General features: G+C 35.5%; 1 protein-coding gene across 1 annotated transcript; it reads right to left on the bottom strand.

Annotated features, from left to right (window-relative positions):
* Window positions 1–3,935: 3,935 nt before the first annotated feature.
* Window positions 3,936–9,448, bottom strand: LOC106133872 (uncharacterized). Its single transcript, XM_013333725.2, has 2 exons — window positions 9,392–9,448; window positions 3,936–5,301 (listed from the first exon to the last, which is right to left on the bottom strand). Exons 1-2 carry the CDS (start codon window positions 9,413–9,415, stop codon window positions 4,054–4,056), a joined length of 1,272 nt encoding a protein of 423 aa, XP_013189179.1. The 5' UTR covers window positions 9,416–9,448; the 3' UTR covers window positions 3,936–4,053.
* Window positions 9,449–11,374: the final 1,926 nt, after the last annotated feature.

The raw sequence follows: 11,374 nt of genomic DNA, 5'->3' as shown, positions 1-11,374 counted from the left end.
GCTTTCATGATAATCCATCTCCTGCTTTAGGACTCCGATGTCTGCGTAGACCACAGCTGTGCCCCTTGTGGCGTTTCGGTAGATCGCCTTAAGCACCATGATCTTGCCAGCTCCTCGGGTGCCAGCCGCTAATCCTGCCATGCTGCACTCAATGACCCCGGAGCATGGGTCGCGCCCTGTTGTGGGACACTACATGCGCGGATACGTCGTCGGTGTCCTACCTCCCTATGACCAAGTAAATAGGCTGGTGCGGCGGTATACGCCGGGGAACGGTTGAACTAGTGTGCAGAGTGATGGAAACCCTACGTAGGCGTCAAAATTAAAATATTTTCTTTTTTTTTTTACTTTAATTTAAGTGATAGTAATTTGCGATCAGAAATTAGTTACATAGCACGGAACGTATGTCATTGTCAGATCTTAACAAAAGATATCGCTGCATATTTTAGAAACGATTTGATTTGATCGCACAAATGTATACTTTTACCAATATCTACTTAAGCAACAAACATTGATGCAAAAATTCATTTTTAAATAATGATAAAAATCCATGAAATATAAACATGAAAAAAATTACTTGACAAATGATATATCGATTGTGGTAATAATCGCATCAGTGCTAACAACCCTAAATGAGCTTTTAGATTTATATTAAATGTTTGGACAATATGTTAACGTGTTTTCTATCATGTTGATACCTAATAACTTATTGTAGGTTTTAAGACCTGGCTACATAGCTGTTCCCGGGAACTTTCTTCCCGTAAAGTAAGTAATAAAGTAATAATGAATGAAAACGTCAATTTGTGGCAGGCGGTAGTGACTTGACAGATGATAGCTGTCAAATTCAAACTTCTGTCTATGTCCCGCTTTGGTCCAACTTGGTCGCGCTCTTGTCGCGCCGTAGATAGATAGAGATAACTATAGATAGCTGTCGCGCTCATACCGCTACTGTCATTTGTTTTGTATTTGTCACAGAGGACTTTTGTATATACTGGTATTTGTCAATATTGTATTTTTTCTTTTCTTCGTTCTGTCCATCGCGGCAGGTAAACTTCTTTCTTTATGCTATTTATGCCACGGTCGAGTTTTAGTCAGTCCACATTAAAACGAAACGAAGAGAATAGAGGATTTTCGAAAATATCTAAATTTTACCGGAGAAAATCTATAATTTTTACCGGAGATTAAAATGTGCCAATGTACCTACCTAAGTCCTTCTACAGCTCCTTAATTAGATATACCAACCTACGCAAAATTTAGTTGAGTAGATAAAAATCCTTTTACGGAAAACAAAAAACTAACTAAACTTACTTTCGCATTTATAATAAGAGATTCATCGTTATAGTGGTTATGTACCTATATCGCTTTACTCAGCTCCTTTTAGAAAACATCAAAAGTCACTAAATCCGTTAATATGCTTGCATGCATGCTTTAACACTCATGCTTGTCTTCGAACACTTTTTCACTATGTAATACCCACTATTAGGGATAGACTGAGCAAGCACACTTGCAAGGGCTGATAGGCCACGTTCAGCTCTACGACTTAATGATGAGATAAAATACTTTAGTGCCTTAAGCCTAGGTACTCGTTAATCTCGTTTAAGAAACAGCATAATTAGAGGTACTAGATACGTGCGTGATGCACTTATTAGAGTAATCGCTTTCTACATTACGTAAATTTGTAAGTACGTGGGGTCAGTAAGTACCTACATTTAGGTATATAGTTAACGCCCGCAACTCACATTTACTCAAATTTCGGTACATATTAGGTACAGAGAGTAGCTGGTCCCTTTGGCTTCTACATCACATGATCCAGACCTTCCATTTTTTTTTCGCCTAAAGAAAACTGCTCATCAGGTTTAACAATATTTGTTAATTTTCCATAATTCGGATGATTAAGGTGTCTGTGATCTGGAATCTTCAATTCTTATACGCTAACAGCTAAATACTACCCTTGGACGTCTTATGGCGATAAAAATTGTAAAATTATATTAATGTTTTGAGATACCTAAGGATACTTAGGAAGTAAGAATGAACGCGCTGCAGCTGCATAAAAAACCAGTTCACGTTTGCCAGATAAAATATAGCAAACAAAAAGTCACGTAACTATCTGACTGCTTACATTTATCCTGAACTTTCACTCCAAAAATAAATTTGAGTCCAGTTTGCACTGCTATGAGTATATCCTGCTCATTTCGTTTTTGTTTTTTTATGACTGTGTTCTTTTTTATTGCTCCGTGTGGTTCCGGCACTTGTGAAACCATTCGATGTCTTCACATCAATGTCGCAAAAGGTGACTAAAAGCTAATAATCTTGGGATACTTCTTGCAGGCGATGGGCTAGCAACCTGTCTCTATTTTAATCTCAATTCCATCATGAAGCCATACAACTGAAAACGGCCTTTCAGTCTTATCAAGACTTTTGGCTCTGTCTACCTCGCAAAAGATATAGAAGTGTTATATGTATGGTCTTTCCACTCGGATAGAATGTAAGTTTCAGTTCTTTACTTACTTAACTTTTTATATTATTTTAGTTTTGGCAGCGAGTGATTTCTTCTTCTTCCACCTGACAGTTATGTTCGCACTTACCAGGAAGCGAGCCTCAGGTTTTTACACTGACCTGCCCATCCTAATAGGTCTAAACCTAGGCTTTCTTACATTTTTATATAATTAGGTAGGTAATTGAACCCCACAAAAAATAATTTACATACAAATGTTGTCAAATCAAAGTAGGCAGTTTATCCTGTGAAAAAGTTATCAGACTCATTAAACAGATATTGACTTTTAACGAGATCTAACTTTTTATCGTATCTACTGAACTTTTTTTATTGAATTGATATGTAGTCGTTTTAGCAACATTTTTATGTGAATTTACTTCAAAATAATTATTTTGTGAGTTAGTTAAATAATTTGGACCATCCCGCGCGAAATTAGCGTAAATCCCACGGGAGCTTAAGTTTTTAAGACTCTTATTATACGCGAAATTACCAGAAGATTGGTTCAGTAAATAATGTGTGTAGAGATAACAAACTTACTTTCGTGTTTATAATATTACTGGAGAGTGGGATAAAAAGTTTCACTCGCTTTTTATAAAAACCTCAAAAGCGTTTGAATGACTGTTTTCTTAATTATGTATACCTACTTACGAGTACGACGAAGGGCTGTGTCGGAGAGTACAAGTGGGCACACGCAAAGATAAGCGAGACTTTAATTGTTACGAGTAGAAAAGAAATACATCGCGAGGAAACCTTCATAAGTCACTACGTTCAGATGGGAGTCGCTTCTTGGGACCAGAGACCTAGGCCTTCCCTGATTTCCTCTCCAGAAGAGGGTGCAGCGCAGCCCCAGGGGGAGGATAATAAATGTACCTAGGTATGTTTTTACCTTGTCTATGGTTGTACATATATTTATTAATTAGTAGATACATTTATGAATAGTTAACTTAGTGATGATAAGCAACTATTGTTTTGATTTAAGTTTTTGTCATTATAAGGAACTCCACAAGTCCACGACAGTGCTTCGTACTGTGAATTTTTAAATAACTTGAATAAGTTAAGTAAAATAAAAATTATTTTATTTCATTGGCTCCGTATTAAGTTAACACTAAAACAAGTAAAACTTAACAATGTAAAAGTAACAACAAAACACAAAACATCAGTGGGTACAGACTACACTCGTCCAGACGAATTAGTACTTCGTAATAAACAAGCACGCACACTCAGCCTTATCGTTAATGGTAACTAATAATAATTAATGACTGTTTAAAGCTTCCCACAATGGAGCTAGAAAAGTATTCATTAAGAACAATCGCATCGCTGTCTGATATTTATAGTTTCGCATGGCTAAAAAACAATGATAATCTGAAACATTACCTAAATATTATATCAGCAATGTGATTATCCTTAAGTTTGTCGTCTTCTATGCACCCATTTTTAAGTATTGGATCAAGGAGGTCCAAGCTCCGGGCCAACAGTCGACGAGGACATACAACTGCCCAAATATTGAACTTATTCGACTCATAAGTGTTTAAAATTACAATACTGGCTAAATAGTACATGCACTATTTAGGGAACTGCCACGTGGCCTGTTCCGACTGTTTAGGTGCCAGTTGTTTGGGAGCCTCTTTAGCTGCTACTAATTTTTGGCTTGCTGTATTATTGTCGCTTCGGTCCCAACCATGTGGTTCGTGGACATGCTCGTGGTGATCTGGCGACGGAAACCATTCTGATATCCATACCGGCCTCCAAATTTTCTTCACACCTGGAACCCAAATTTGCTTCCAGTCTGGAATCCAAATTTGTTTCCAAGCTTCCTTCCATTCCAATTTTTTGTCTGGTACCCAGATAAGCTTCTTCGATGGCTTCCAAATCTGTTTCCAAGCTTCTTTCCATACTAATTTCTTGTCATCGACCCAGATTTGTTTCTTTTCTGTTCTCCAGATTTGCTTCCATTCGTCTTTCCAAACGAGTTTCTTATCGGGAATCCATATTTGTTTCTTGGCAGGCTTCCAATATTTCTTCCAAACAGGTTTCCAGATTAACTTTTTCTTCCATAGATCGTGAGATGTGTATTCCCAACCTTCATGATCTTTGCCTAGATATTTCTCACCAGGCACACCAACTTTAATCCACTCAGGGACAAAAATCTTTTTCCAAGCTGGAACTTGAATGTCCTTCCATCCCGGTACGACTATATCTTTGTAAACTGGAACAGTAATTTTTTTCCAATCAGGAACTTTAATTTCTTTCCATGCTGGTACTTTTATAGGTTTCCATTCAGGTTTATATATCTTTTTCCAATCTGGTACTTTAATTTCTTTCCAAACAGGAATTTTGGTGGGAACCCAAATTGGCTTCCATATTTTCTTCCACGATGGCTTCCATATTTGTTTTTTAGCTGGTTTCCATATCTTTTTCCAACCTGGCTTCCATATCAATTTTTTCTTCCAGTATCCAGGATCGTGGTGATCATGATGGTCGTGGTGCTCTTCATGGTGCTCTTCAATGTGATGCTCATCGTGATGTTCGTGATGGTCATAATGTTCGACGTCGTGGTGGTCGTGGTGATCGTGGTCGAGATGATCGTGATCGATCACCTCGTGATGATCTCCATGAGCGTGGAGGTCGTCATGATCCTGAAACGGGTTGATCAGGTCGTGCGGAGGCGCGGGGTAGTCGTAACCAACACGTTTTTGTGCTGCATTCACATTTTGTGGCTTCTGTTCCAACTGTTGCTGTGTTTGTTGATTTTGTTGTATTAATGCTTTGCTTGACACTAGAGCGATTTGAAGAATTACCGCAAGGGTAATCTGTAACAATGGAAAAAATCGCCTGTTACACATATAAATGCAGTATTTAAACAGAAAAACAATGATAACAACGCAAAGCACAAAATAAATAAAACTCGCAAAGCGAAATATACTAAACTGAGAATATTAAAATAAATAATCGTAAGTGACTAATTAAATAAGGCTATTTATGCGATTTACACAGTTAAAATTACGTAAACATCAAAGTACATGGTGCATGTGAATAAGACCAAAATCATACCCAGTGTTGTTACATAAATAAACTCACGCATAGGCATATATCATAAAGATCATTGCGTAAGATAATTTAGACCACAACAGAGAGTCAACTAATAATAGATACATTTATATATTAAACTGGACAAGCTAATATAATGACAACTCATTCTTCCGTATTATGATTACCTTTGCGGCTTTCTCGATTATGAAGAATTGAGTAACCATTAAAACATTAGAAAGTGTCGAATGTGGAATATATTAAAAACTACGGGGTTATTTAACTAAAAAGGGAACCTCGTGTTATAATATTGCATACATTACGTCATTGTTTAAAATTATTCTGACTAGGGGATAATACCTACTACATTGTTAAAATTTGTGCGAAATAAATCAGCAGAGAAGGAGGTAGGTTAATTTATCACGTTCTTCAATTAAAATTCCAAACAATGCTTCAATTTGATTACAAAGATACAAGCGTGTTTTCCAAAAATAATTCATATAGGCGTCTAAGTTATAAACTACTTAGGATTAAATTAATTAAATTTCAAAATAATAGTATTTTGAAATTTAATTAATTTAATCCTAAGCATACATAGGTATGCAATAATTCTTTGTTGTGATACAATGTAATGCTATTGTCTTAACTTTGGGCAGTTTATTTAATAGGTTAGTATTCACGGATGGTCTACGTAAGACCTGTTCAAGTACATAATTGAAAACTAGAGCTAGTTAATAAAACCTGTATTTGATACACACCTCCTAATGGGCACTTTGAAAAATCAGAGATTATATTATTATGCGAGAGACCTAATTTTCTAATAATAATTGAGAGCCCCTTTTAAAACTCATTCTATCATTATGCTGAATCAGAAACCGGAGCTAAAAGGTGCTAGAAGTCATAATTTTCGTATAATTTTGTTAAGAAATCGCTATTTTTGGGAGATGTCGTAATACTTCGATGTTTTGGAGTCGGAAGGATATATACCATGTTTTGTGACCAAACGTGACAGAGAAATTATGTGAAAGTGCATCTCGGGTTTATTAGCACAGTTCACACTTGACGCTTGATGCTAATAATTCGATACAATACGGACGATGTTATGCAACTCTTACGCAAACCCGTGGACAGGACCGCCACAATGGGGGTCACTATTGATACCGCGACTCCTTATGTGAATAATGAATACATTGCAAAGTCTATCACGTTCGATTTAATTTCTAAACAGGTTGCTAGAATATACATATCTACGTTTACATGTAGATTAAATAAATATTTAATCTCATTCTTTCATCAGTTCTCAGTCTTTTCAAGACTGTTGGCTCTGTCTACCCCGCAAGGGATATAGACGTGACTATATGTATGTATGTTAAATAAGTATAAAAATACAGTTCTTCGAAATATTTCCTACTAAAAGGTAGGTAGATAATACTTCGAAGGTTCGTCCGCGCGAATTTAGCGTCACCTACACGCGCAAATTTAGAGCTATCTACAAAAAACTCATACAGGTTTTTCACAAAACTTACAGTAAATATTTTTACCGGTATGAAAAGAACTATATGTCCTTCTAAAGATTCTTAATTAATACGCAAAATTTCTAGAAGATTGGTTTAGCAGATGCCGCGTGAAGAGACAATAAACAAATAAACTTTCGCATCTTTAATACTTATTAGTTGGAATTAGGTTATCGTGCTTTAAAGATATCTTTGTATATACCTACGCTCAAAAGAATAATAACTCTGCATTAAATAGTTCAACTTTCTTTATGCAATTAAATTCACATTGTTGTTATCTGATGTCTGCTGGAATAAATAAGCTTTAATTCCGACATTACGTAAGACGCAGCTTACATTTACATTCGTCGGAAAAGGCTGATCGAGCTGATTTCCTATGCAGGAACCGATTACATAATGCTTGCAAGATGGCTTGTCATTTAACAATTTTAATTTTAATAAACAAATTTGTTGACTGTTTTCACAATTTATGCAATAACCTATATTTACATTTTGCCACTGGATTTATTAAGGATTTTTTATTTGTCAAGAGACCATAGCGATTAGTAATTTTAACATCGTCTAATCGTCATCCTATGAGTATGTTCTTGGACACATGGCGAATTCTTAGAGGTGTTACTTCAGATACCTAAGAGATTCGATAACTTTAAATAAAGCAACTGACAATTGACCTCCGCTACCCAAAGATGAATTTATGAAATAAATATTGTTGTCAATTTCACATTGTTTAGCTTATATATTTCCTTAATCGCCTATTGTGAAGTTTATTCGAGTTGTTCTGTTCGATCTGCCGTAAAACATGCGGCTTACGGAAATACTGAAAAGGTAGGTACGTAACTCATTACATTACAAATGTAGGCATCTACGAATTATTTCCCATTTTCGACTCTATCACTACATAAGGGCAAAAAAATTGTCTTTTATTTACTTTCTAGTCCACTAATTTAATTCATTTTATAAACAAAATTATTTTGAGTAACTAAATTTGAAAAATGTATCTTGATTTATATTTTAACATAGGCACTTTCCAAACAGCAAAGTGCCATATCCAGTGTTTCTAAGGATTACTCGTAGGTGGGGATAATTTTAATTTGGTAACGAATCTTTACATTTTACTGTTAAGTTTATGGAGCCTTAAAGCTCAAACACGTTTAAAAAAGCCATCGGAAATTGAATTAAACTGGTACAAATACTATTGTTTTGTTTCCAACTTTACATATAATTTATCTTTCCTTTACACGATTACCCAAAAAAGGAGTGTTAATATGTGTGTTATGTTGTAGGTAACAATGACGGAGTGATGGCATCACTCCGTCATTGTTACCTCTGAGTGATGCCCTGCTGCCTTTGACTTTCTGCAAAAACAAGCAATGCCATTGTTAGTAACAACAGCTGATTAGATAGGTAGGTAGGACTATTATGTCGGGTTTCTTGCAGTCTGCTGTTGCTCCCGGAATAAGATGCTATAAATTGCCAATGTACAAAAACAACGGTTTCCTATAACACTATTTATATTATATGTGCTTTAACGTATTTTTAACATGTATTTTTAGTGGCTTAGTTAGCTTATTAGTGCCGTGTGGTTCCCGGCACCAATACAAAAAGAATAGGACTACTCCATCTCTTTCCCATGGATGTCGTAAAAGGCGACTAAGGGATAGGCTTACAAACTTGGGATTCTTTTCTAGGCGACAGGCTAGCAACCTGTCACTATTTGAATCTCAATTCTATCATTAAGCCAAATAGCTGAACGTGGCCTTTCAGTCTTTTCAAGACTGTTGGCTCTGTCTACCCCGTAAGGGATATAGACGTGATGATATGTATGTATGTATTTTTAGGTTAAGTTAGTTTATATATTATGGTGCAATAAATAAGTTATTGTATTGTAATAAAAACTTATTAATGCTAAATATTAATGTTAGAAGAGTGAAATTTTATAAAAAATGCATTTTGACCCCTTCAAAGATGAAAAAAAATTAATTTAAATAATCTTTCTTAGTTATTGGCAAAGTTAATTTCGCGTGAAATTTTAAATTACCTATCGTTATTTGGAAATTTAATTTTAAGAACTTTCTGTATATGAACAAATTACAACATAAGAATTTAAAAAAGTTATAATTAAGATTATGATTTTTAAAATATATATACTTAGTTGGGTAAGCATTATTCTACATGTTCGGAATGCTATCTAATAAAAAAAGACAATAAATACTAAATAGTTAAATAGAAAAAAATGGAACCGAATTTTCCAAACCGTTCAGTAAAAATATTCACAAACACCATTTATCACTTTGAAACCTGAAGTGACCACGACGGATGAAATTAGGTTCCCTCGGGAGTATTTATAAAGAACACTGACCGCTTGGCTCCAGAACCCTCGCATGATGGGGCGGGGCGGCCGTTCCTCGAGCTGAGACGCCGGAACTGTTTACTCTATTAGCTTAGCATCAGTTTCACTATATATATGAGGCAGCCCACCCCATAGAGGATGGTGGGGCACGAGCCTTCACTTTCGCATTTCACATCACCCTTTGACGCGAGCGTATCGGCCACAGGAAGCGTGTGAGGTTTTCCGAACGACGAAGGATTACCATTTATTTTCTTTTTATTTTGCAGTTATGTCATATTATACAGTTATGTTTGTTTCTAAGGCTTGATTAAAAATATCTTCATTAGTACGCCACATACCAACTTCGAGGTAGTTTTACCATTCCGCGCACTGTTATTAAAGATGACAAATAATAAAATAAAATATTAGGACTATTAATTCCACTTTCTTACGTACGGCTCGTTTGTTCAATTTTCTAATGTCCCTAACATTAGAAAATCGACAAGAGTTGCTGAAGTTAATTAAATGAATTTAAACATCCGCAAGATTAAATTATTTTTTCTTTTTCGCGATAACTGCTTAATATCAAGTATCAAGTTGTGATTAAAACATTTTTGGCTGTCTGATTACAAATATTTCACATATTATGCAAACCTACTGGTTTAAATACGATGTTACCTGTTATACTTAGTTTAACATCATGGGTAGGTACCTAAGATGTGTAGCGGTAGTAGTATATCTATCCTGAGTAATACACCGGGTACTTTTCATCCATAAAAAATGTGCTGTGTATGCTATCGGATTTCTGAAGAACGAGTGCACAAGCAAAGCCGCATGTTTAAGTGTAGAACACCAAGTGGTTCACCTAGGTGTTCCACGACTATACTTATCATTGTTTTAAGACGATATCGTTCGAAGTCAGGGTGGTTTGGCGTTTTGAAAATCAAATAGTAAGTAGCGAGAATATCGGAAGACAACGAAGATATGGAATAACTAATTCCGCCAAATAGCACGCAATTATTTTTTACTCTTTATTTATTTAAGCTATATCCTCCTGGCTTTAGTCCCGGTTGCGTCCACACCTCTCTAGAGCCCGAAGGAGCCCAGGGTCCGCCATATTAGGTATAGTCGATAATAGATTATGTTTACATTATTCTAATCTTTAGCAACATGCCAAGTATCTACTAAAAAAAAATATGTGTAACAAAATTTTCGGTTCACTTTTTTGTTAACACGAATAACAAAAATATTTAAATCAGAAGGTCTATTATACGACTATTGCTTCTTCATATTTCTAAAGCTAGACCTGAAACTTTTCTAATTTAAATCCTGTTCCCCGCCTGCTGATTTAGATTACACGCTTTGTATAGAACTTGTTAATGGAATTTCGGCGGAAACCAACAATGTTGTATTAATTTGCTACTTCTGTTACTAAATACTATTTTAGTGTATAATTATCTTTACTATTTTCTTTAAAATATAGCTGTAGCTATACATAGTATAAAAATATATTGTATTGTAACAGGTTTGTTTTGATAATAAATACAAATATCTATTTCAGTAAGTATTAATAATTTTTCAGTTAATTTCTACGACTAGGTAACATAGGTTATACGTACACATGTTAACCTACATACATCAAGATAAAGCCTTTCCCTGGAGTGGAAGGCTTCCTACGACCAATACATACTATACCTAGTTTATTTGCTTATCATATTAATACAGTAAGATAAATTTGCCCGATGTATTGTTAATCCTGAAGATCTAGTTTACATTTGCAAAATTTTATCAAAAGCGGTCCAAAACCATTTTATGATAAATGTTTTTATGAGTCTATTATCGCTTTATAATACGAAGTGCATCCTTCATGCATGCGCCAAGTCCCACTGTCTGTTCAGCACTGCGTGCTAGCAGCCGCGACGCCGCGAGAAAGCTTGCCCTTTGACCCACCATAATCGGCGCAGTTTCCATCGGAATCGGAAGCAATGCCAGAATGGCCTTTGACTTGCGTGA

This window comes from Amyelois transitella, chromosome Z, assembly GCF_032362555.1.
Source record: "Amyelois transitella isolate CPQ chromosome Z, ilAmyTran1.1, whole genome shotgun sequence".
In the NCBI taxonomy this organism is placed as follows: domain Eukaryota; kingdom Metazoa; phylum Arthropoda; class Insecta; order Lepidoptera; family Pyralidae; genus Amyelois; species Amyelois transitella.
This window is presented reverse-complemented; position numbering and strand designations above follow the sequence as displayed.

What these genes read in the sequence shown, in the direction of transcription:
- LOC106133872 (XM_013333725.2), bottom strand. Translation starts at nt 9,415, where the DNA reads ATGCGAGGGTTCTGGAGCCAAGCG. An exon ending in GAGGGTTCTGGAGCCAAGCG is followed by an intron (nt 5,302 to 9,391) that starts GTCAGTGTTCTT and finishes CCATTGTTACAG; the next exon opens with ATTACCCTTGCGGTAATTCT.